Below are 27,222 nucleotides of genomic sequence, written 5' to 3'. Positions count from 1 at the left end.
TGTTACTTACACTGCTGCTTTCTTTGTTAATGATCAACAAGAATCAAATAATAGACTGCGTATGATAGAACATGTTCTGAACGAGAGTTAGGCGAAAATTTTTCTCTGTTTGAAAATCTTTGCGGCCGCTTCTTTATTACATCAAATTCTGCACAGAAATTAGTCATCTTAGATTTAAAAATCTAGTCACTTGCCGTGCTTCATTTCTGACTGTAAGAATAATACGAATATAAACATGACACGATACGTATATTCTTCCGCATTTGCTGTTGTCTCACTCTAATTTCGTAGTTTATTAGGCAGACAGGATTTAAATGAGATAGCAGCAAACATGAAAGAATACATGGCAAAATGTTAATATTCGTATTATTCTTATGGTGAAGAGAATACTGTATGTGATTCATATTTCATCAGGTTCCTATTAGCAACCATCTCTTCTCACCGATAGGAAAAAATTCAGAACGTAGAGTTGGCCATATTGACAAACATCCCAAACAGTCTTGCCAGTCAGATTTTCGTAATACACTGAAATTGTGCTGCATTCGAAAATGAACAGTACGGAATTTGTATTTACTTCCTTGGATAATGTATGAAAATGCAGTGGTCGAAACTCGCGGCTGAGAGAAAAAGCTCGTCTTCCCCTTTTTTTTTAATTTATTTACTGACGCAGAGGTTTTGGCGCCAGTATTTATCTTTCTGCCTACAAAGCATGCCTGCGTAGCGCTACATATATTCGACGGCAGAAGTTAGTTGTGGCGGCACATACCAACATTTTTCATAACTTCTGCTTGCTTTGCACTCGATTCTAAGCCGCAGGCGGTTTTTTGGATTACGAAAACTGGAAAAAAAGTGCAGCTTAGATTCAAGTAAATACGGTACTTTTCCTTGTGGTGTATGTTGTCACCATTTTTTGTTCGTTCTATTCATTTTCTTTTTAGGTGTGGTTCCCCATACCTTTCCCCTTTTTACTTTCTCAAACGTACTTTGGATGTTTTTGTTCCTTGAGCCTTGCTTGTATCAGGTAAAAGGGACTGATAACCCTGTAGTTTGGTCCCTTTATACCCCAAACCAACCAACCAGTCAACCTTACTCTTGCACTCTCTAATGTTGTGTTTACAATTTGATGCTTTTCCCTACATATTTACTCTGAACTTAACAGTTGCATGTAACATGACACTGTGCACTTTCAGGAGACCCAAAGCAGCCCCTGATTCCTCTGGTGCGCCTCAGAGTGGAGTACGCAGATGAGACACAGATGTTCAACGAGATCCGATTTGGACAGATGTACCAGGAGAAGGTAGCGAACCCGCAGGACATGGTAATGCTGCGGAAGGAGCGTGCCGATGGCAAGAAGAATACTGCTGCAGATGCCAAGCTGGACCGCCATGCGATGGATGCCCTTCTGCAGGCAGAGGATGTGAGTAGGCTCTTGCCCCAACTTCATTCTGGTCTCATTTTTTTTATTGCTGCAGTATTGTCACACATATTTAGTTTCAGGATGCTGACTGGCATACCTGACATTTATTTCATCGTCACTAGATGAGTAGGGACAGGAGGAAATCATTTTATTTTAAGGCCAATATTGCTGTTGTTTGATGATATATGCCAATTTTTGTGTTACTATTTAGATGTTACTTTTGTACCAGTTTCCGGGTTGCTTTTGCACTAGTTTAGGCCTTACTGTTTTGCCAATTTCTGTGTTAGTTTTGTTGTTTTCTGGAAGTATATTCTTTGCTGATCTCCATGTTATTGTGGTTGTTTGCTATAGGTATATATATTTTTTAATCTCCCCCCCCCCCACCATGTTCAGTGCTTTTTTGTTGTTTTTCCTTTGCTTCACTAATTTTGTTGTTTCTCTGTTGACAATAGTGTTGTTTTAGCAGATTTTTGGTCTTCCTGCAACTTTGGTGCTTTTTTGCTGATTTTGGTGTTACGTTTTTTTGCCAGTTTTTGATGTTATTTTCTGATGGCTTAGTTTTGTCTCATTTGTTTTTCCATTTTATGTTGAAATATTAACAACATTATTATGAAAAGGATTGTTACTCACCGTATGGAGGAGATGTTAAGCCACCGATAGACACAACAGGAAGAGTGTTACACATGTGAGTTTTCGACTAGTCCATAGCCATCACCAACCTAGTCTTGCAAAACCACGTAATACGGGCCAAGACCACCTTGCAATACCTCCTCTCCATTTGTAAAATTCTCCTGCTGTGCAATCCCAAATTCCTGGATCCCATATCACACATTGAAACTCTTGGGCTCCAGGGAATGGAGCAGAATGCACAACGCGACATCAAAAAACTCTGTAACCTGTTCACTTCCTACTCCCATGTTGGGCTCCTACTATCCACCGCCTCTATAACACCCTCCAAACCTTTCCCACATCCCCTCATAACCGACAAACCCAGTCTTGCAGGCCTACTACATTTACCACTCCCTCAGAAACTCCCTTCCGCTACCACACAGAATTCAGCACTTAAGAGACCTGAAACGCAGGCATGAACCTTTCCTCTGAAAGCCTTAGCCCCACAGAAGTATCAGTCCTTTCAACAGGCCTCAGCTATTTTCCCACTTCCAAATTCAATCACACTGGACTTGTTAAAGATCCTTCTCTCCTTCTTCCAGTCCCTACAGTAGTAACACTTTTTCACCAACAACCTTAGCAATCAGACTGAACCCAAAGACAATGTTGAACCCTACCTGACTCAGTTCACTCCTCCACTGAAACATGATCCACGCCTGCTGCACTCTAATGCCTCCTTATTAACATTCCAAAATATCTTGACCTCGCACTTTGCCTCACCATCATTTCCCAAATTCTTCAATATAGAAGCTAACATTACATCTGCAGAAAGAACCACAATACACCACCTAAAACCTGATCCTAACCTTGTAATCCTACCAGCAGACAAAGCTCCACCACTGTGGTTTTGAATTGCAAGGATTACCTGGCCAAAGGACTCGACCAGCTGTCAGATGCGGCCATCTACAAACCTTGCCATAGTGACCCCATTCCAGAAAACCAACAGTATCTCCAGTCTCTACTCATTTCCTTAGGCCAGTCACAGTACCACTCCCCTGAGTCTCTTCTCACCCTTACCACTCCACACTCCTACCTTGTGCATGCTTCCTAAAATCCATAAACCCATTGTGGTCAGTCACTAGTCCCTTACTGAGAGAGTCTCTGCTCTCATGGACCAACACCTCTAGCCTATTACATGTAACCTACCCTCCTATATCCAAGACACCAACCGTTTCCTCCACGGACACTCCACAGTTCCTGTTCCTTTACAATGTGGTGCCCAGACCGTCACTGTGCCTACTCAATTACCTCCTTACCCTTGCATTCTCTAACTTCATGTTTACAGTTTAATACTTTTCCCTCCATATTTACTGTTAACAACTTCCTTCATACTAACATCCCTAATGCACATGGCCTTGCTGCTATTGGGCACTACCTTTCCCAGCGCCCGGCAGATTCCAGACCTATAAACTCCTTCCTAGTCACCACAACCAACTATATCCTCAACCACAATTACTTCTCGTTTGAAGGCATCACCTGCAAACAAATTTGGGTAGGGCTGTGGGCACTCATATGGCACTAACCTAATCCAACCTATTCATGGTCCGTCTAGAGGAATACTCCTTAAGCAGCCAGATTACCAAACCCCTCAGCTGGCTTAGATTCATTGATGACATCTTTGTGATGAGGGTGAGGACACCCTATCCACATTCCTCCAGAACTGCAACACCTTCTTCCCCCTGCACTTTAGCTGGTCCTCCTCAACCCAAAAAGCCATTTTCTTCTATATTGACCTCCACTTCAAAGATAGCTACATCAGTAGCTCCGTGCATATCAGGCCACCCAAACACTAGCAATACCTCCACTTTGACAGCTGCCACCCATTCTTTACAAAGAAGTTCCCTCCATACAGTCTAGAAATATACCGAGGGTCTCATTGAGGCTGTCAGAGTCCATAATTACCCTCACAACCTTGTACAGAAACTGATCTCCCGTGCCTTATCTCTCCAGTCACCCACCATCTCCTAGAGTCCCACCGTCTGGTCACAAAGGAGCATTTCCCTTGTGACTCAGTATCACCCAAGAATGGAGCAACTGAATCACATTCTCCAGCAGAGTTTTGAGCACCTATCATTGTGCCCTGAAATGAGGAATTTTCTACCCTCTATCCTTCTGCCCCTACTACAGGGTCATTCCACTGCCCACTGAACCTATGCAGTATGCAAAGTCTGGGAGTTTGTGGGGAAGAAGGGGGGGGAGGAGGAGTTAAATAGTGGAGGGGGGGGAGAGAGAGAGAGAGAGAGAGAGAGAGAGAGAGAGAGAGAGAGAGACTAGTGGGTTGTACTGGTGGAATAATAGGCTGTGAGGGTGTACTGATGGAATAATAGACTATGAAGTGCTGGATTGGGAAGTTGTTAGGAAGGATCCAGATGGCACAAGTTGGTAAGGAGTGGCCCTACTGTTTCTCGGCCATAGTTTGACACCTGCCATTTGTCTGAACTGACAGGTTGTCGGTTGTCATGCTCACATAGAATGCAATGGTTGTGGCTTAGTTTGTACATCACATGACTGCTTTTACTGGTAGCCCTGCCTTTGATGGGGTAGGTAATACCTTTGCTGGGATAGGTGATAGCTGTGACCAGACTGGAGTAGGTGCATGTCCCTATATGTTACAATCATCAGCACCACGCCCTCACCCCTACCCTGCTATCTCTCCCCCTCCGCTTCCCCATCCCAGCTTACTGCTTACCCCCAACTTCCAGATTGCTGCCCATCTGTCGCACTTGGTCACAGTCTGACTTCTGTGGCCAGAGATAGTGGTCATGTGTGTGCGGGTTGTGCTTACGTGAATATGTGTGTGTGTGTGTGTGTGTGTGTGTGTGTGTGTGTGTGTTTTCTACGTTAGAACAAGGCATTTTGGAAAAAAGCTCACATGTGTAGCAGTCTTTCTGTTGTGCCTGTCTTCAACTCAACATCTCCTCTATATGGTGAGTAAAAAGCTCTCTAGTACTTTACCTTCACCCCTCTTCCTTCCACTTCAACCCTTCTGCTGGGAGAAGTAACCACTGGATCTGAAAGCTTGCATAAGTAAAACCGTTTTTATATGTGTGTTCTCCTGCTGCTGCTTAGTGAGTAGACTTTTTATCTATCCAAATACATTATGTCTGTCCTTTAGATAATATTGTCATTATTCAGTCAGTTACATAAAATTTGTAGCATTAAAGATCACATGTATTTTCACTATTTCGCAGCTTCAGGTGTGACTGTGTTCAATACACTGGAGGTATGAATTAAAAAACGCCTTCAATCACAACTTTTTGTGGTTATTAAGTATACAATCCATCATCAGGTGTAATTCATCTTAATACATTCTTTATTTTTTTTCTCTTGAATTAGGTGAAATGCATATTCCTATCACGAAAAGGTTTTATGTTAGGTTATGAATTTTGTAAGTCAAACACGGAAAATATGTGTGAAATAGTGGAAAAGATGAACAATGTAAACTTACCACATACTCCAAGAAAAGTGTTTTTAACATTTTGGCACCAGCAAACATTCTTTTCTCCATCGTTTTTGTAAACGTCACTTGATTCAAGAGGCGCATTTGCAAGCACATGTTTGTAAACACTTCCACAGATGTTTTTGTACATGATGTTGTCAACGATGAATTTAATCATAGTGTTAAAGATACAACTATTAAACAATTGACATATGCTACAGTAATTTCAATAATTTTAAAGACCTATTCTAAAGTTATATCCTGCATATGTCAATTGTTTAATAGTTGTATCTTTAGCACTATGAATAAATTCATCTTTGACAACACCATTGTGGGGAACAAATTAAACTCACATACAGCTTAGCACAAAATACTTTGTTTTTTCAACTCGAAAAAGAAAAACTAACTGAACTAACAGTCAAAGAGTAGAACTTACATCTAACATCCACTGCACTTGCATGGAGTAAACAAAGCATGCCTGACCACTCCCACATTCCCACACAGCTCCCCCCCTTAAAATGCGGAGCACTGTGGATCAATGGCTACTTAAACTTGACTTATCTCCCTGCTCTCGTACAGACGACTTGTTACTGCAAGGATGAGGGAGCCGGGGTGTGCTGTTGCATTGTTTTTCCATGCCCTCTTGCCATGGGTTCTTCTGCCATATCGTGCGTAGTGATTTCCAAACTTTGGTCCTTCTCATCCTGTTGAGTGTCATCATACTCCAGTTCTGGTAAGACCCATGCTGGTTTTACCCTCTCTATGGACACACTAATAGTTTTGTTCTGTGAGGTGTCCATAGTATGGGTGTTGCATCGTACTGTTAGACAAGGTCGAGTATCGACAAGTTCCAGTATATGGAGGTTGTTGTGGCACTTTGACTGAATCTGTGTGGAGCATTACATGGGTACAGTCTACCTACGCCTTATGCACGAAAACTGGTCGCTCACCATGTCTAGATAATGTAGGCCTTTCATTGTTTCCTCATGCTCACAGATTTCGCATATCAGTGATGAGAGGTTTGTTGGCATTGGTGATGTGGCGGCAGTTAGGTAAACTGCCGGGATTCTCAATGGTTCCCTGTATACCAATTTTGCCACTGAGGCACTGGTGTCCGTTTTGTATGCAGTCCGTAATCCAAGGCGAAGCAATGGTAATACTTCTGTCCACCTTCTCTGATGACACACAAGAGCTGCCTTCAACGTCCTGTGCCACCTCTCCACCATATCATTGCTCGCTGGATGGTAGCTTGTTGTATGGTGCTGCTGGAATCCACATAAATTAGCTAGTTCATTAAACAGACTAGAATCAAACTGGCAGCCTTGATCTGTTGTGATATAAAGGGGGCACCCAAAGCAAGCTAGCCATTTCTACCACTATGTCAGTGATGGGAATGGCCTCCACCCATCTCGTGCATCTGTCTACCACTGTTAACAGGTATTTATAGCCATCTGAAACTGGTAGTGGACCCACTAAGTCTAGATGGACGTGGGCAAATCTTGCTGGTGATTCTGTGAAATTCCCAATTTCTACATGAACGTGTCATCCTACTTTGCAGCACTGACATTGTAGGCATGCGCGAGCCCATTCCCTGTTGTCCTTTCTAATTGATGGTTGAATGAAAACGTGCTGTCAGTAATTTGATTGTCACATTTGCCCCTGGGTGTGCCAGGCCATGAACACTGTCAAATGCCGCCTTACGAAATTATTGTGGAATGTATGGGTGCAGCTTCTGCCGTGATTTTTTTTCCCCCCCATCAGTCTACTGACTGGTTTGATGCGGCCCGCCACGAATTCCTCTCCTGTGCTAACCTCTTCATCTCAGAGTAGCACTTGCAACCTACGTCCTCAATTATTTGCTTGACGTATTCCAATCTCTGTCTTCCTCTACAGTTTTTGCCCTCTACAGCTCCCTCTAGTACCATGGAAGTCATTCCCTCATGTCTTAGCAGATGTCCTCTCATCCTGTCCCTTCTCCTTATCAGTGTTTTCCACATATTCCTTTCCTCTCCGATTCTGCGTAGAACCTCCTCATTCCTTACCTTATCAGTCCACCTAATTTTCAACATTCGTCTGTAGCACCACATCTCAAATGCTTCGATTCTCTTCTGCTCCGGTTTTCCCACAGTCCACGTTTCACTACCATACAATGCTGTACTCCAGACGTACATCCTCAGAAATTTCTTCCTCAAATTAAGGCCGGTATTTGATATTAGTAGACTTCTCTTGGCCAGAAATGCCTTTTTTGCCATAGCGGGTCTGCTTTTGATGTTCTCCTTGCTCCGTCCATCATTGGTTATTTTACTGCCTAGGTAGCAGAATTCCTTAACTTCACTGACTTCATGACCATCAATCCTGATGTTAAGTTTCTCGCTGTTCTCATTTCTACTACTTCTCATTACCTTCATCTTTCTCCGATTTACTCTCAAACCATACTGTGTACTCATTAGACTGTTCATTCCGTTCAGCAGATCATTTAATTCTTCTTCACTTTCACTCAGGATAGCAACGTCATCAGCGAATCGTACCATTGATATCCTTTCACCTTGTATTTTAATTCCACTCCTGAACCTTTCTTTTATTTCCATCATTGCTTCCTCGATGTGCAGATTGAAGAGTAGGGGCGAAAGGCTACAGCCTTGTCTTACACCCTTCTTAATACGAGCACTTCGTTCTTGATCGTCCACTCTTATTATTCCCTCTTGGTTGTTGTACATATTGTATATGACCCGTCTCTCCCTATAGCTTACCCCTACTTTTTTCAGAATCTCGAACAGCTTGCACCATTTTATATTGTCGAACGCTTTTTCCAGATCGACAAATCCTATGAAAGTGTCTTGATTTTTCTTTAGCCTTGCTTCCATTATTAGCCGTAACGTCAGAATTGCCTCTCTCGTCCCTTTACTTATCCTAAAGCCAAACTGATCGTCACCTAGCGCATTCTCAATTTTCTTTTCCATTCTTCTGTATATTATTCTTGTAAGCAGCTTCGATGCATGAGCTGTTAAGCTGATTGTGCGATAATTCTCGCGCTTGTCAGCTCTTGCCGTCTTCGGAATTGTGTGGATGATGCTTTTCCGAAAGTCAGATGGTATATCGCCAGACTCATATATTCTACACACCAACATGAATAGTCATTTTGTTGCCACTCCCCCCAATGATTTTAGAAATTCTGATGGAATGTTATCTATCCCTTCTGCCTTATTTGACCGTAAGTCTTCCAAAGCTCTTTTAAATTCCGATTCTAATACTGGATCCCCTCTCTCTTCTAAATCAACTCCTGTTTCTTCTTCTATCACATCAGACAAATTTTCACCCTCATAGAGGCTTTCAATGTATTCTTTCCACCTATCTGCTCTCTCGTCTGCATTTAACAGTGGAATTCCCGTTGCACTCTTAATGTTACCACCATTGCTTTTATTGCTTTTAATGTCACCAAAGGTTGTTTTGACTTTCCTGTATGCTGAGTCTGTCCTTCCGACAATCATATCTTTTTCGATGTCTTCACATTTTTCCTGCAGCCATTTCGTCTTAGCTTCCCTGCACTTCCTATTTATTTCATTCCTCAGCGACTTGTATTTCTGTATTCCCGATTTTCCCGGAACATGTTTGTACTTCCTCCTTTCATCAATCAACTGAAGTATTTCTTCTGTTACCCATGGTTTCTTTGCAGCTACCTTCTTTGTACCTATGTTTTCCTTCCCAACTTCTGTGATGGCCCTTTTTAGAGCTGTCCATTCCTCTTCAACTGTACTGCCTACTGCGCTATTCCTTATTGCTGTATCTATAGCGTTAGAGAACTTCAAACGTATCTCGCCATTTCTTAGTACTTCCGTATCCCACTTCTTTGCGTATTGATTCTTCCTGACTAATGTCTTGAACTTCAGCCTACTCTTCATCACTACTATATTGTGATCTGAGTCTATATCTGCTCCTGGGTATGCCTTACAATCCAGTATCTGATTTCGGAATCTCTGTCTGACCATGATGTAATCTAATTGAAATCTTCCCGTATCTCCTGGCCTTTTCCAAGTATACCTCCTCCACTTGTGATTCTTGAACAGGGTATTCGCTATTACTAGCTGAAACTTGTTACAGAACTCAATTGGTCTTTCTCCTCTTTCATTCCTTGTCCCAAGCCCATATTCTCCTGTAACCTTTTCTTCTACTCCTTCCCCTACAACTGCAATCCAGTCGCCCATGACTATTAGATTTTCGTCCCCCTTTACATACTGCATTACCCTTTCAATATCCTCATACACTTTCTCTATCTGTTCATCTTCAGCTTGCGACGTCGGCATGTATACCTGAACTATCGTTGTCAGTGTTGGTCTGCTGTCGATTCTGATTAGAACAACTCGGTCACTGAACTGTTCACAGTAACACACTCTCTGCCCTACCTTCCTATTCATAACGGATCCTACACCTGTTATGCCATTTTCTGCTGCTGTTGATATTACCCGATACTCATCTGACCAGAAATCCTTGTCTTCCTTCCACTTCACTTCACTGACACCTACTATATCTAGATTGAGCCTTTGCATTTCCCTTTTCAGGTTTTCTAGTTTCCCTACCACGTTCAAGCTTCTGACATTCCACGCCCCGACTCGTAGAACATTATCCTTTCGTTGATTATTCTATCTTTTTCTCATGGTAACCCTGCCGTGATATATCGCACCATAACTTAAGCCTTCTCCCTGGCATGAGTAACGGCTGTAAGAGTAACCTCGTTGCGTGGTCCGTCAATAACGTCTGTAGATCTAGATCCGCTTCATGCGATGTCGCTACTTCTACGTAGTTTATTGTGTTGGTCACACCGCAAACAATAGGAAAGTAATCTGCACCCAGATTCTCCGCACCTCTGATGTGCCTTATATCCATGGTGAATTGACTAGTCGATTCTGATTAGAACAACTGAATTGACTAGTTCTGTGCCGGAACTACCTTGGCGAGCTCTTAACGCTGATGTTGCTGAAAGGTGACACTATAGGTTTATATGTATGAAGATGGTATCTGTTCTTTCGGACATGTCCAAAAGAACAGATACCATTGGTGATCTTGCAGCTCTCGAAGAATGAAATTACAGTGACATCCACTCATCATAAAGCTATAGAATGAAATTACAATGAAACCTAGACCATTAGTTGCTTAAAGGCGTTGATAAATATCAACGGGTACAGTTGTAAATTTGTGCCCCGACCGGGACTCGAACCCAGGATCTCCTGATTACATGGCAGACGTTCTATCTGACTGAGCCATCGAGGACACAGATGATAGTGCGACTGCAGGGGCTTCTCTGGCATGCTCCCTGTGAGACCCACATTTCCATCTTACTGTCCACACACTACGGCTGTAAGAGTAACCTCGTTGCGTGGTCCGTCAATAACGTCTGTAGATCTAGATCCGCTTCATGCGATGTCGCTACTTCTACGTAGTTTATTGTGTTGGTCACACCGCAAACAATAGGAAAGTAATCTGCACCCAGATTCTCCGCACCTCTGATGTGCCTTATATCCATGGTGAATTGACTAGTCGATTCTGATTAGAACAACTGAATTGACTAGTTCTGTGCCGGAACTACCTTGGCGAGCTCTTAACGCTGATGTTGCTGAAAGGTGACACTATAGGTTTATATGTATGAAGATGGTATCTGTTCTTTCGGACATGTCCAAAAGAACAGATACCATTGGTGATCTTGCAGCTCTCGAAGAATGAAATTACAGTGACATCCACTCATCATAAAGCTATAGAATGAAATTACAATGAAACCTAGACCATTAGTTGCTTAAAGGCGTTGATAAATATCAACGGGTACAGTTGTAAATTTGTGCCCCGACCGGGACTCGAACCCAGGATCTCCTGATTACATGGCAGACGTTCTATCTGACTGAGCCATCGAGGACACAGATGATAGTGCGACTGCAGGGGCTTCTCTGGCATGCTCCCTGTGAGACCCACATTTCCATCTTACTGTCCACACACTACGGCTGTAAGAGTAACCTCGTTGCGTGGTCCGTCAATAACGTCTGTAGATCTAGATCCGCTTCATGCGATGTCGCTACTTCTACGTAGTTTATTGTGTTGGTCACACCGCAAACAATAGGAAAGTAATCTGCACCCAGATTCTCCGCACCTCTGATGTGCCTTATATCCATGGTGAATTGACTAGTCGATTCTGATTAGAACAACTGAATTGACTAGTTCTGTGCCGGAACTACCTTGGCGAGCTCTTAACGCTGATGTTGCTGAAAGGTGACACTATAGGTTTATATGTATGAAGATGGTATCTGTTCTTTCGGACATGTCCAAAAGAACAGATACCATTGGTGATCTTGCAGCTCTCGAAGAATGAAATTACAGTGACATCCACTCATCATAAAGCTATAGAATGAAATTACAATGAAACCTAGACCATTAGTTGCTTAAAGGCGTTGATAAATATCAACGGGTACAGTTGTAAATTTGTGCCCCGACCGGGACTCGAACCCAGGATCTCCTGATTACATGGCAGACGTTCTATCTGACTGAGCCATCGAGGACACAGATGATAGTGCGACTGCAGGGGCTTCTCTGGCATGCTCCCTGTGAGACCCACATTTCCATCTTACTGTCCACACACTACATTTGTAGTGCCCCTGCCCACTATACTCACTACTCAAGACAGTCAATCTACCCATTCTCATAAGAGTTTGAGCAATGTGAGTTCATCCGCACTGAAGAAGATCCGAAAGAACAGATACCATCTTCATATAGGTAAGGCCTACCGGCCAGTGATCTTATTCAGTGCGGATGCACTCACATTGCTCAAACTCTTATGGGAATCAGTAGACTGACTGCCGCGAGTAATGAGTGTAGTGGCCAGGGGCACTACAAATGTAGTGTGTGGACAGTAAGTTGAAAGTGTGGGTCTCACAGGGAGCATGCCAGAGATAAGTCCCTGCAGTCGCACTATCCTGTGTGTCCTCAATGGCTCAGTTAGACAGAGCGTTTGCCATGTAAGCAAGAGCCCCTGGATTCGAGTCCCGGTCATGGCACACATTTTCAACTGTCCCCGTTGATATTTATCAACACCTTTAAGCAGCTAATGGTCTAGGTTTCATTGTAATTTCATTCTATAGCTTTATGATGAGTGAAAATTGTTACTGGCCTGGTTTCAATATCCAGGGGTAATGTTTGACATTTTCATTTATTGCCAACAACTCTCTGTCATACGCACTCCATTTTGTCTGTCGGAGTTGCAGCTTCTTTGAGAAGAAAACAAGAGGTTGCCAATGTCCGTTGACCTGTCATCGCAAGGCCACACTGGTTGTGACCTGGCTGGCATGTACTACAATACTCAACGGTCCTGCAGGTATGAGGTGTGCGAGTAATACTGCCTCCTCTAAGCTTCTTTGTAAGTCGCTAAAAGCTTTTGTGGTATTCTTGCCAGCCAGTGCATTGGTAAGTGGTGCCAGTAATTTGGCAGTAATTGGTAAATTATGCCGGTAAAAATTTACCACATTGAGATAACGCCTAAGTTGTTTGTAGTCTGTAGGTTTGGGTAGGTTGCGCAACATGTCGAGCTCTTCCATTACTGGTTGTATACCGTCAGCTGAGTCTATATAGCTGAGAAAAGTTACTTGACTCTTGCCCGTGACACATTCGCTTTCATTTAACATTACTCCATATGTATCGAGCCTCTATCTTACCTCCTGAATATGTCTATCATGTGATTGCATATCCTCTGAGAATACCAAAATGTCATCCAGATACGCATAACAGAAAGGTAATCCCTGGAGCACTTCATCAATTAATGTGTGCCAGGATTGGGCCGAATTTTTGAGTCCAAATGGCATAAACAGAAATTCGAATGGCCCAAAGGGTGTGATCACCGCCGTCTTTGCCACATCAGCCGGAACTGCAGGAATCTGATTGTATACCTTACAATAATTCAGTAATGAGAATATTTTTGCACCTGCTACAGCATAAGTAAACTCTTGAATGTTCAGAATCTGGTAATTATCCAGGATTGTTCTCGTGTTCCATCAGCTGTAGTCGCCACAGGGACGCCATGTGCTGCCTTTCTTACGTACGAGGTGGAGAGGGGATAAACTGTCAGACCTTCTAATTACTCCAGCCTGGAGTGTCTTCTCAAATATTGCTTTTGTGTCTGCTAATCGCTCTGGGGCTAATCTGCAGATGCGTCTCGATACTGGTGGACGTGGGTTGGTGCGTATGAAATGCAGTGTATTATGTTTAACTACTGGAGTCTTTATGGCTGCTTGTCAGGGAGACTCTGTCACACTGCACTGAAAACCTTTTATCGTGTCCCTATTTGATCCGGTAATAAGAGTTATTTGCCGAGTCCACGGTGAGTGGAAAATGAGACAAGAAATCTGCACCTAAGATCGGCTGTAAAATATCAGCCACTACAAAATTCCACTTGTAACGGGTAGATAAACCAATATCTATCATGAGCTCTTTATAACAGTGTGTGTTTATTCTTGAATTGTTAACTTCTATCACTTTCAATGGCTCCCACGTGTCCTCCTTAACAAAGCTCGGTGCCGGCAAGGTACTTACTTCTGAGCCGGTGGTATAAAGGTATAGCATACAGGAAGCCTTCGACTGCCTTACCTTGACGGTGCATGTTGCTCCCTGCAACTGTCACCTGGTCCTTGTTCCTATACGGCCCCATTCGTGGGTGCTGCAGCCCGTGGCACCTCGAGCAGTCTGCCCTCGCCATTTGGGTGAGATTAAGATATGTGAACACAAAATAAGCAGTCTTGCGTATGCGGATGACTTAATTGTGATGGCAGATTCGATTGAAAGTTTGCAAAGTAATATTTCAGAACTAGATCAGAAATGTAAGGTCTATGGTATGAAGATTAGCATCGCCAAAACGAAAGTAATGTCAGTGGGAAAGAAATATAAACGGATTGAGTGCCAAATAGGAGGAACAAAGTTAGAACAGGTGGACGGTTTCAAGTGCTTAGGATGCATATTCTCACAGGATGGTAACATAGTGAAAGAACTGGAAGCGAGGTGTAGCAAAGCTAATGCAGTGAGCACTCAGCTACGATCTACTCTCTTCTGCAAGAAGGAAGTCAGTACCAAGACTAAGTTATCTGTGCACCGTTCAATCTTTCGACCAACTTTGTTATATGGGAGCGAAAGCTGGGTGGATTCAGGTTACCTTATCAACAAGGTTGAGGTTACGGATATGAAAGTAGCTAGGATGATTGCAGGTACTAGTAGATGGGAACAATGGCAGGAGGGTGTCCACAATGAGGAAATCAAAGAAAAACTGGGAATGAACTCTATAGATGTAGCAGTCAGGGCGAACAGGCTTAGATGGTGGGGTCATGTTACACGCATGGGAGAAGCAAGGTTACCCAAGAGACTCATGGGTTCAGCAGTAGAGGGTAGGAGGAGTCGGGGCAGACCAAGGAGAAGGTACCCGGATTCGGTTAAGAATGATTTTGAAGTAATAGGTTTAACATCAGAAGAGGCACCAATGTTAGCACTGAATAGGGGATCGTGGAGGAATTTTATAAGGGGGCTATGCTCCAGACTGAACGCTGAAAGGCATAATCAGTCTTAAATGATGATGATGATGATGATGATGACCAGCAAAAATTGTTGGTGTGAGCTCGATCCTGTTTGGAGTATGACATCTTCTTGTTACTGGTGGACCTCAGCAGCTCCAAGTTATGTAGCCAAGTAGCGATATTTTCCATCGTGTCTTGCAGTTTCCTGATCCTCTCAGTGGTGCCTGGTTTTTTTCTGTAACCTGTGGCTGCACAGCTTAACTTGGATTCTTCTAGCAATTCCGATGAGTTATCATTGGCTTCCATTTCAGAGGTGGCAGATGACATTGCTACGGACGCTAGGAGTGTCAACTGTCGAGTAGCGAAAGCTGTGTCAGCTATTTGCAGTTGTTTGTCAGGAGACTGTCCTTCGTACGCAATCAACATCAGTTGAACATGATGAGGAAGCTGCTGTTGCTAGACATGCAGTAACAATTAACTGGATATCATGCTTTCGTTGACTGTAATTTGTAAATGTCTCTAAAATTCATATTTTTCCTCCTGATACGTCCCCCAGGAAAGTCGCCACTCGGAAAATTTCGTGCAGCAAGCGATCGACGCCGTTTTAAGTGGTGTGTATGATTGTTGGAGCAGCAGGTGTATGATTGTATCAGAGACTATCGTTGTTGCCCTCTGATCCAGGTTGCTAATTATGAGAGTGAATTTTTTGCGGTCTTTGGTTATGTGTTGTTGCTCAAAGAGAGTACATTTGGTTGCATAGGTGTGACTGGAGGTGCGCTTAACTGCAACCTTGGCGCGATTCATAATGGTGCGTTTGTACATGGAAAATCTTCGGCATGTGAGTATGCTCATGATGCGGCTGCTACTACCGGAGTTTGCAAATTCGTGGATTCTGTTTTGCTGTCATTATTCAGTGTTGCAAGCTCCAAAAGCCCAATCTCTTGCTTTAGCCGTCACATCTCGTCATTCGTTGCTTGCAGAATTTTGTTAGCTTCTTCCATCTTTGGCGAAACTGCCGCACAATATTAAGTTGCGAGAGCTTTTCTAATTCTTCCCGGGGTCACCAGTTATGTGGGCGAGAAATTAAACCTACATACAGCTTTGCACAAAATAATTTATTTTTCCAACTTAGAAAAGAATAATTAACTGAACTAACAGTCAGAGAGTAAAAACTTATCTCTAACGTCCACTGCATTTGCATGGAGTAAACGAAGCAAGCATTACTGGCTACTACCACAGCATTTGCGGAAAGCATTTATTTTTTGTTTTCATTTGAAAAAAAAAAGTGCTGCAGAGTAGCATCGAATGCTTGTTGAGGCATATGGTGATCATGCTTTATCAGAAGCAACATGCGAAAGATGGTTTCAACAGTTCAGAAATAATGATTTTGATGTAAGAAATGAAGAACGTGGAAGTCCACCAAAAAAGTTCGAAGACGCTGAATTGCAAGCAATATTAGATGAAGATGATACTTTGAGACAGAAGCAAATGGCAGCAATGCTAAATGTTGCACAACAAACAATTTCTGACCGTTTGAAAGCTATGGGAAAGATCCAAAAGTGTGGAAAATGGGTGCCACATGAATTGAATGAAAGACAGATGGAAAACCGAAAAACCATTTGTCAAATTTTGCTTCAAAGACATGAAAGAAAATCAGTTTTACATTGAATTGTTACTGGCGATGGAAAATGGATTTATTTTAAGACTACTAAACGCAAAAAATTGTGGGTTAATCCGGGACAACTGTCTACATCGACTGCAAAACCAGATCAATTCGGCAAGAAGACAATGCTCTGTGTTTGGTGGGATCAGAAAGGTGTGGTGAATCTTGAGCTTCTAAAACCTGGTGAAACTGTGAATACTAAACGCTACAGACAACAAATGATCAATTTGAACTATGCATTGATCGAAAAAAGACCAGAATGGGCCAGAAGAGCTGGCAAAGTAATTTTTTTACATGACAATGCACTTGCACGCAAAGCAAAACTGGTTCAGGATACAATCAAAACACTTGGCTGGGAGCTGCTACCCCACCCGCCGTATTCACCAGACTTGGCCCCTACCGAATACCATTTGTTTTCATCAATGGGACACGCATTGGCTGAGGAACACTTCGATTCCTACGAAGAAGTCGAAAATTGGGTGTCTGATTGGTTTGCTTCAAAAGACGAACATTTCTATTGGCATGGTGTCCACAAATTTGCAGAAAGGTGGTCAAAATGTATAGAAAGCAATGGTCAATACTTTGAATAAAATGTTTTTACTTTTCAATTCAAAATTAGTGTTTCATTTATACAACAACAACAAAAAAAAAAAAAAAAATCCTGAGTTAATAAGAAGCATCAAAACCGATTCAGGAATTAGTGAACACAGGGTTGTCGTAGCAAGATTGAATATTGTAATCCCCAAATCCTTGAAAAATAAACAAAAAATATACCTATTCAAAAAAGCAGATAAAAATTCACTTGATTCCTTCCTGAGCGACAATCTCCACCGATTGCAAATTAATAATATAAGTGTAGACCAGATGAGGCTTAAATTCAAAGAAATAGTATCGGCAGCAATTGAGAGATTTATACCAAATAAATTAACAAATGACTGAGCTGATCCTCCTTAGAACACTGCTGCAGAAACAACGAAACAAACATGCCAAATTTCCACAGACACAAAATCCCTAAGATTGGCAGTCTTTTACAGAAGCTCGAAATTAACACGTACTTCAATGCAAGATGCCTACAACAGTTTTTACAACGAAACTTTGTCTCGAAACCTGGAAGAAAGTCCAAAGAGATTCTGGTCGTATGTGAAGTATGTTAGTGGCAAGAAACAATCAATGCCTTCACTGCGTGATAGCAATCTATCTAAGACAGTGTTGCCAAAGCAGAGTTACTAAACACTGCCTTCCGATATGCCTTCACAAAAGAAGACCAAGTAAATATTCCAGAATTCAAATCGAGAACAGTTGCCAACATGAGTAATATAGAAGTAAATATCCTCGGAGTAGTGAAGCAACTTAAATCACTTAATAAAAGCAAGTCTTCTGGTCCAGACTGTATACCAAGTAGGTTCCTTTCGGAGTATACCGATGCATTAGCTCCATACTTAACAGTCCATATACAACCGTTGGTTTCACGAAAGATCTGTACCCAAAGAATGGAAAGTTGCACAGCTCACACCAATATTCAAGAAAGGTAGTAGGAATAATCCACTAAATTACAGGCCCATATCGTTAATGTCGATATGCCGTAGGATTTTAGAACATACATTGTGTTCGAACATTATGAATTACCTCAAAGAAAACGGTCTATTGACACACAGTCAACATGGGTTTAGAAAACATCGTTCGTGTGAAACACAACTACCTCTTTATTCACATGAAGTGTTGAGTGCTATTGACAAGGCATTTCAGATCAATTCCATATTTCTGGATTTCCGGAAGGCTTTTAACACCGTACCACATAAGCGGCTCGTAGTGAAATTGCGTGCTTATGGAATATTGTCTCAGTTATGTGACTGGATTTGTGATTTCCTGTCAGAGAGGTCACAGTTCATAGTAATTGATGGAAAGTCATCAAGTAAAACAGAAGTGATTTCTGGCATTCCCCAAGGTAGTGTTATAGGCCCTTTGCCATTCCCTATCTATATAAATTATTTGGGAGACAATCTGAGCCGCCATCTTTGGTTGTTTGCAGATGACGCTGTCGTTTATTGACTAATAAAGTCATCAGAAGGTCAAAACAAACTGCTAAACAATTTAGAAGAAATATCAGAATGGTGCGAAAAGTGGTAGTTGACCCTAAATAACGAAAATGTGAGGTCATCCACATGAGTCTAAAAGAAACTCGTTAAACTTCTGTTACACGATAGATCAGACTAATCTAAAAGCCATAAATTCAACTAATTACCTAGGTATTAAAATTACGAACAACTTAAATTGGAAGGAACACATAGAAAATGGTGTGAGGAAGGCTAACTTATTGGCAGGACACTTAGAAAATGTAACAGACGTACTAAGGAGACTTTCTGCACTATGCTTGTCCATCCTCTTTTAGGATACTGCTGCTTGATGTGGGATCCTTGCCAAATAGGACTGACAGAGTACATCGAAAAAGTTCAAAGAAAGGCAGCAAGTTTTGTATTATTGTGAAATATGGAAGAGAGTGTCACAGAAATGGGAAATCATTAAAAGAAAGGTGTTTTTCATTGCGACAGAATCTTCTCACGAAATTCCAATCACCATCTTTTTCCTCTGAATGTGAAAATAGTTTGTTGACACTGACCTACATAGTGAGGAACGATCACCATGATAAAATAAGGGAAATCAGAGCTCGTATGGAAAGATATAGGTGTTCATTCTTTCTGTGTGCTATACGAGATTCGAATAATAGAGAATTGTGAAGGTGGTTCGATGAACCCTCTGCCAGGCACTTAAATGTGATTTGCAGAGTATCCATGTGGATGTAGATGTAGACAAACATGTGTTTGGAAATGTGCCTCTTGAATGAAGTGACATGAATGAAAACAATGGAGAAAAGAATGATTGCCATTGCCAAAACGTTAAAAGCGCTTTTCTTGGATTATGTGGTAAATTTACACTGCTTATCTTTTCCACTATTTCGCACATATTTTCCGCGTTTGACTTAACGAAATTCGTAAACTAACATCAAACCTTTTCGTGACAGGAATATGCATTTCACCTCATTCAGGAGATAAAATAAAACATATATTAAGACCAATTACACCTGATGATGGACCCACAGGGCCTGAAATGCATTGTGTACTTAATAAACACGAAAAGTTGTGACTGAAGTGTTTTTTAATGCATATCTCCAATACATTTATGTTAGACTTCTGAAATGTAATCAGTTAACGGACAAATAACTGTTCATAATTTTTCAAAGTAAAGCATTTTCATAACTCCGTGTTCTCTTCCCAGACATTGTCACTGATCCATCAACACTTCATTGTAGTGTGAGAACTGTCGCTTGAGTTCTTTATGAACTTTGAAGCTTTCAGCACACTGGACATTTCACAATGTCCATCTTTACTACTGGCATGCTGGCATGGAACGTCGCTTTTCTAGTAAGTTCTGAATGGATTTGTATCACTTCAGAATATCTGCATTGCAGACACCTGCCATTCCAGGTATACAAAAACTTTTTGCTGCATCAGAAAATGAATAGTAATCATCATCATCATCATTGTTATTCTGTCCGTTACTGACAACTTAGAGTTGAAATGAGAACCTAAGGCTGCAAACGCAGGTTTTCAAGGATCCGTGGTCATAAAATTTGACTGAAGGTTTGAAAGTGTAATCCAATGTGTTTCATTGTTTCTTTAACTTAAGCCTGAAGTGTTTGCTATTCATGTTTCTTAAATATGGTGTTTAATCTTAAAAAAAGTCCTTTTTCCACAATAGTGAATCCTTCTTCAAATATTTTATTTGGAGTAGACCGAACAGTTTTATTTGGCAACTTCACATTTCCCCACAGTTCTGCACAACAAGTTGTAACATAGATGACACATTTTTGTAAGATCTTCACTATAGCACGTGCATTGAACTGCTTATTCTTGTAGTATGCAAGTTTAACTAAACTAGAAAAACCACTAGATATGTAGGTTCAACTTCTCAAACGCACAAATCAACAGGACACCTTCTCAATTTGCTTGTGTGTGCCAGCCACAAAACATGATGCCTGATGTATCTTTTGGGACAACAGAATGATGAGGATCTGCTAACCTGTTTCCTCGGCTTACCTTTTTCCTTCTCTTTTCTACCCTCGCCACTCCTTCCCTGTCCAATTGTTTACTGTCTTCTCCCACTGCCTGTGATCACACAATCGCTCTTTCCCTCTCTCCTTCCCCTCCCTTCCATCCACGCCCCTCCCCTCCATCCACGCCCCTCCCCTCCATCCACGCCCCTCCCCTCCATCCACGCCCCTCCCCTCCATCCACGCCCCTCCCCTCCATCCACGCCCCTCCCCTCCATCCACGCCCCTCCCCTCCATCCACGCCCCTCCCCTCCATCCACGCCCCTCCCCTCCATCCACACCCCTCCCCTCCCCTCCCCTTCCTTCGAGACCCCCTCCACTCCCCTCCCTTCGAGACCCCCTCCACTCCCCTCCCCTCGAGACCCCCTCCCCTCGATCCCCCCCTCGATCCCCCCTCCCCGCCCCTCAATCTCCCTCCCTCCCCCCTCTCGTCCACTCCTTCCCCTCCCTAGCTTCCCCCTCCATCCCCCCTCTCATCCACTCCTTCCCCTCCCTACCTTTCCCCTCCATCCCTCCTCTCATCCACTCCTTCCCCTCCCTACCTTTCCCCTCCATCCCTCCTCTCATCCACTCCTTCCCCTCTCTCATCCACTCCTTCCCCCCTCTCATCCACTCCATCTCTCCCCCATCGCCCCTTTAGCCACCCCACTTTCTTTCTCTCTTCTTTCCCTTTCCCGCTCCCTCTCCCTCTTGGAGTGTTGCTTGATGGGGTTTTCGTTGTGATGTGTTCCACTCCATGTTCACCCGATTGCACGTCTGTGTCAACTTTACCTTATAAATAATTTGTGGTTGATATTCCTGAGGTTAATTACTTTTGTGAAGCTGGTATGCAGTGCCACTTTATTGTGATGCGTGACTTCTTCACCTTCTGCAGTGGAGGCGAATACTGGAAGAGAGCTTCAATCTGTCGAAGCTACTAAATTACGTAAACAAGTTTGTGGTGACTCTTCTCTATTTTACATGGAATTTTTTTCGTGTACAGCTCTAGTGAACAGTCTCTCTTACAATGTAGCTCATAAAAGATTACAGTATGTATCCATGTATTACAGAACAGTACATAACTGAACGACAGTTCTCATAACACTTCTTCAGCTACATTATCACCTGAACTTTTTGCTCTGTGGCTTACAAGGCACCACCGAGCCAAAACGCCAAACCATAAGGAGGCCTCCACAGCAAGTGGAGATGTTCATTTACTGTGGTGTCGTGTCAATATACTGGCTTCCTGTTGCGTCCGTCTGCATGTACATCATACGAGGGTGTGCACAAACTCTGGTTTGTTTCCACGAACATCTTTTGTCAGCCTAAGTGGTTGAAAGTGGAGCACGTTATTTCATAGAATCACCATGTTTCCCACACTCTTCAGTTCCATCATATTCTACTTCCCAGCCCCCACCCCAATTCCTTTGCCTCATTCTGCATCTCTTTTTGTTTTACACTTTACGTATTCTTTTTGTCTTGTTGTGGAGTTGTGGACTTGGCTGTTTCCTGCTACCTGTGTCCTTCCCTACCTCTTCCCCACCTCCATCAGCTCAGGCAGCTGCTTTCAATAATCAGTCTCGCCGTAGTCACGAGAGTGCATGGTTAGGTGTCTGTGTGGGTGTGTGTGTGAATATGTGTACTTTGGCTGGAAAAAAGCTAGTGTGAGTGCTGTTTTGTATTTTGTGTCCCTGTGCTCCACCCATCAGTCCCCTATAGATGAGTGGTTGTCTTTCCCTTATTTTATGTATTGTTCCATCCAGGAAATTCCAGTATTACGAAGATAGTGATTAGTTCCTTTATGTGTTAACTTCATTTTAATGTTACCCAACTGGACTTCAAGGAATTTTACACAGTTTGTTTGAAATTGAGTATTATGAGTCATTGTGAGAGTCATTGTTAGTTAAATTGTTACTTGAACTGTTCTACTGGTGGTTCATAGCTATCATCTGAGCTGTGTCTGTTAAAGTGAGTTTGGACCGTTCTTTAGTATGCTTGCTTCATCAGCAAACACTGAAGTTTTTCAACTCCCCTTTAAAGTTATTGGAAAGTCATTTATATGGTTAGAAATAAGAGTGAGCCCATTACTGATTCCTGTGGTTCCTAGTTATATTCCCCCATTCTGAAGTTAGTGTCTTGCCCATGAAGTCTCTGTCATACCGTTTTCATTCTGTTATGAAGGTAAAATTACTTTCATACAAGAGTGATGCCATTAATTCCATAAACTGTAGTTTGTCAAGAAAATGTTTGTAATCCACACAATCTAAGTCTTTCGGCAGTGCCATCTGTGTTTGAGTGTGTCCATTATTGGAAGTCTAATGTTGTGGTCCTGTTTTGTAGCCTGAACTACTGTCCAATACGCACATTGAGACGTTTGTCCAGAAGTATTTTGAAGAAGTAAATCCCGAGGGTAAGCTGCGTGTTTTATCGGTCCGGGGCCTGACCGAAGCTGTCACACGCTACGTGGAGAAGGACGACCGTAACGCTATCAAGGACATCTTCAAGTAAGTTGATTACATGGAAGGCAGAATAGTATATACCCTGAATAACTGGGGAAAAGTCACTGGGAAGCACTGTCAGCCTCTTGAGTCTTTGCATTGTTTGTCTGTGTAATGGCCCTGTTAAAAAGGGTTCCTGACACCTTGCATTGAGATTGGCAGTGATCTGACTCTTACTAGACTGTTAATTGGTGTGTGCAGCCCAGAGGCAGCAACGCGGCTTCCACGTGGCATAATTTCCACCATCTACTTTGACAGAAAATCAGTTGCTCGATTGTTTTTATTGTGTAACACTTTAACCTATTCTATAATGCTTTTATCCCCTACAAAATTGAACAGAGAAAGTGAAACACCATTGCCTTACAAAATTAAACTTCCACTCTGATGCAAAGTGTGTAATTTCTTGAAAATTCGTGACAGAGCAAAACTGTGTGCCAGACCGGTGCACGAAACCGGAATGTCGCCTTTCATGGGCGGTGCCCTTACTGGCTGAGCTAGAGCTGCCCGGACACGGCTCACACACTGTCCTCACAGCTTCAGTTCTGCCAGTACCTCTGTCCTGCCTTTCTTTCCAGTGGGCAGTTTTAATCTGGCAGCAAGTTTCACAACAGTACAAACTCTGTTGCTGTGCCCATCATACACTCTAAAGATATCGCTCACGTGTTGCAGCCACCAAGTGAAGCGCACTCTGGAGTACCTCGACAAGAATAATGTGGCCAGCGACAAGCTCGACGAAGAGATTGAGAACTACAGGCTGCAGAGGCAGGCGAAGCAAGAGGAGGAGATGAAAGAGGTATGACACTCTCTTGTAACTTTCCTCAAGAGTGACACAATTTACTCTCCTGGAAATTGAAATAAGAACACCGTGAATTCATTGTCCCAGGAAGGGGAAACTTTATTGACACATTCCTGGGGTCAGATACATCACATGATCACACTGACAGAACCACAGGCGCATAGACACAGGCAACAGAGCATGCACAATGTCGGCACTAGTACAGTGTATATCCACCTTTCGCAGCAATGCAGGCTGCTATTCTCCCATGGAGACGATCGTAGAGATGCTGGATGTAGTCCTGTGGAATGGCTTGCCATGCCATTTCCACCTGGCGCCTCAGTTGGACCAGCGTTCGTGCTGGACGTGCAGACCGCGTGAGACGACGCTTCATCCAGTCCCAAACATGCTCAGTGGGGGACAGATCCGGAGATCTTGCTGGCCAGGGTAGTTGACTTACACCTTCTAGAGCACGTTGGGTGGCACGGGATACATGCGGACGTGCATTGTCCTGTTGGAACAGCAAGTTCCCTTGCCGGTCTAGGAATGGTAGAACGATGGGTTCGATGACGGTTTGGATGTACCGTGCACTATTCAGTGTCCCCTCGACGATCACCAGTGGTGTACGGCCAGTGTAGGAGATCGCTCCCCACACCATGATGCCGGGTGTTGGCCCTGCGTGCCTCGGTCGTATGCAGTCCTGATTGTGGCGCTCACCTGCACGGCGCCAAACACGCATACGACCATCATTGGCACCAAGGCAGAAGCGACTCTCATCGCTGAAGACGACACGTCTCCATTCGTCCCTCCATTCACGCCTGTCGCGACACCACTGGAGGCGGGCTGCACGATGTTGGGGCGTGAGCGGAAGACGGCCTAACGGTGTGCGGGACCGTAGCCCAGCTTCATGGAGACGGTTGCGAATGGTCCTCGCCGATACCCCAGGAGCAACAGTGTCCCTAATTTGCTGGGAAGTGGCGGTGCAGTCCCCTACAGCACTGCGTAGGATCCTACGGTCTTGGCGTGCATCCGTGTGTCGCTGCGGTCCGGTCCCAGGTCGACGGGCACGTGCACCTTCCGCCGACCACTGGCGACAACATCGATGTACTGTGGAGACCTCACGCCCCACGTGTTGAGCAATTCGGCGGTACGTCCACCCGGCCTCCCGCATGCCCACTATACGCCCTCACTCAAAGTCCGTCAACTGCACATACGGTTCACGTCCACGTTGTCGCGGCATGCTACCAGTGTTAAAGACTGCGATGGAGCTCCGTATGCCACGGCAAACTGGCTGACACTGACGGCGGCGGTGCACAAATGCTGCGCAGCTAGCGCCATTCGACGGCCAACACTGCGGTTCCTGGTGTGTCCGCTGTGCCGTGCGTGTGATCATTGCTTGTACAGCCCTCTCGCAGTGTCCGGAGCAAGTATGGTGGGTCTGACACACCGGTGTCAATGTGTTCTTTTTTCCATTTCCAGGAGTGTATTTTTGTTTGATGCATTCATTCAGCCATGTTGCTAGTGTAGTTTTCAGTTACAAGACTGGATTGATGCAGTTCTTTGTGCAGTGTTCTTCGAACCTGCTTACTGTTGTTGAGCTTTGATCTCCCTCTACAATTCCGCCCCCGCCTTCCACCATCCCATGTTTTAGCCAAATTGTTTCATAACGCTCTTTTTTTTTCCTCCCCAGTTCAGTTTACTGCTACTTCGTTGGTTATCTGTTCTACATCTAATTTCTTCATTCTTGGGTAAAGCCACATTTCAAAAGGTTCTTTTTTCTTGTCAGCAGTATTTATTACGAGGTAGAATACAAAATTTTCCAGACTGGTGCTGCCATCTGGAAAGTAGGAGTAGTACATCTTTGCACTGCTAGGTGGCGAGAGCTGCATATCTGATGAGTCAGTGTGCGGAGTGGCATTCAGCTGGGAGGACGTGTTGCGTGTCCACAGTGATTTCCGTAGTAGTCTGTGTTTGGTGTGTGGCGATTTTACGATGGATCCACAGACAGAACAGCACATGTGTATCAAATTCTGTGAAAATCTTGGGAAAAGTGCTACGGAGACCCTTTCAGTGATTGAACAAGTGTTTGGGGGACAGAGCATGAGCCATACGCGTGTGTTTGAGTGGCATGCTTGGTTCAGGGCTGGTCGTACAGATGCGGATGGTGATGCTCACACCAGAAGGCCCGTTAGCCGCACAAAGCCAGACTTTGTTGCCAAACTTCAACAATTGGTTCGTGCGGATCGACATCAAACCGTTTGAGACCTTGCGGATGTAGTGGGTATTGGTTATGGGACATGTCAATGAATGTCGACTGATGAATTGGGCATGCATTGTCACCGAAATATTTGTGCCAAGGATCTTGACTGCCGATCACAAGGCACAGCGTGTTGAAGTGTGCACAGACCTTCGTCAGACTGCATCTGATGATCTAACCTTCTTGTCACGGGTTATCACCGGCGACAAAAGCTGGATTTACGGTTATGACCAGAGGCAAAGTAACAATCATCCCAGTGGAAGAGCCCGGCTCTCCAAGACCCAAAAAAGTGAAACAGGTGAAGAGCAAAGTGAAGAGCGTGATCATTGTTTTCTTTGTTTCCGAGGTCATTGTGCACAAAGAATTTGCCCCACTCAACCAAACAGTGAATTCCATGTACTACTGTGACGTTTTGCAACGGCTCCGTGGAACATGCGGCGACGACGGCCCTAACTTTGGCATCAAAGGAACCGGCTGCTGCAGCATGACAACATACCCTGTCACACATCCTTGATCACCAGGACCTTTTTGGCAAAAAACGTGGCGGTTGCACCCCACCCACCGTACTCGCCAGATTTGGCACCTTGTGACTTCACACTATTCCCAAAACTGACACTCAAGTTCAAAGGCCGTTGGTTCGACACTCTAGAGAGAAATCGAGAAGCATCGCTGGTGGTGATAGACACCCTCAAAGAACAGTACTTTCAGAAAACATTTGACCAGTGGCAGAAGCGCTGGGAGTGGTGTGTGTGTGCGAATGGGAACTACTTCAAGGGTGATGCTGACCATTAGTCCAAAGGTAAGGTATTCAACAGATGGCATCACCAGTCCTGAACATTTTGGGTAGACCTTGTATATCTCGTATCTCATCAAAAATCAAAGAATCC

At 43.6% G+C, this 27,222-nt stretch overlaps 1 protein-coding gene across 1 annotated transcript in view; it reads left to right on the top strand.

The window, feature by feature from the left end:
• The window catches only part of LOC126106709 (double-strand break repair protein MRE11), a 147,603-nt gene that overhangs the window by 95,291 nt on the left and 25,090 nt on the right, over positions 1 to 27,222 (top strand). The window contains exons 9-11 of the mRNA XM_049913089.1: positions 1,191 to 1,417; positions 23,146 to 23,309; positions 23,973 to 24,096. Coding sequence (XP_049769046.1) covers positions 1,191 to 1,417; positions 23,146 to 23,309; positions 23,973 to 24,096 — 515 coding nt within the window. The remainder of the gene's footprint in view (positions 1 to 1,190; positions 1,418 to 23,145; positions 23,310 to 23,972; positions 24,097 to 27,222) is intronic.

Source organism: Schistocerca cancellata, chromosome 10, assembly GCF_023864275.1.
Source record: "Schistocerca cancellata isolate TAMUIC-IGC-003103 chromosome 10, iqSchCanc2.1, whole genome shotgun sequence".
Taxonomy (NCBI): domain Eukaryota; kingdom Metazoa; phylum Arthropoda; class Insecta; order Orthoptera; family Acrididae; genus Schistocerca; species Schistocerca cancellata.
Note: the sequence above shows the minus strand (reverse complement) of the source record. Positions and strands in the feature narration are given on the sequence as shown.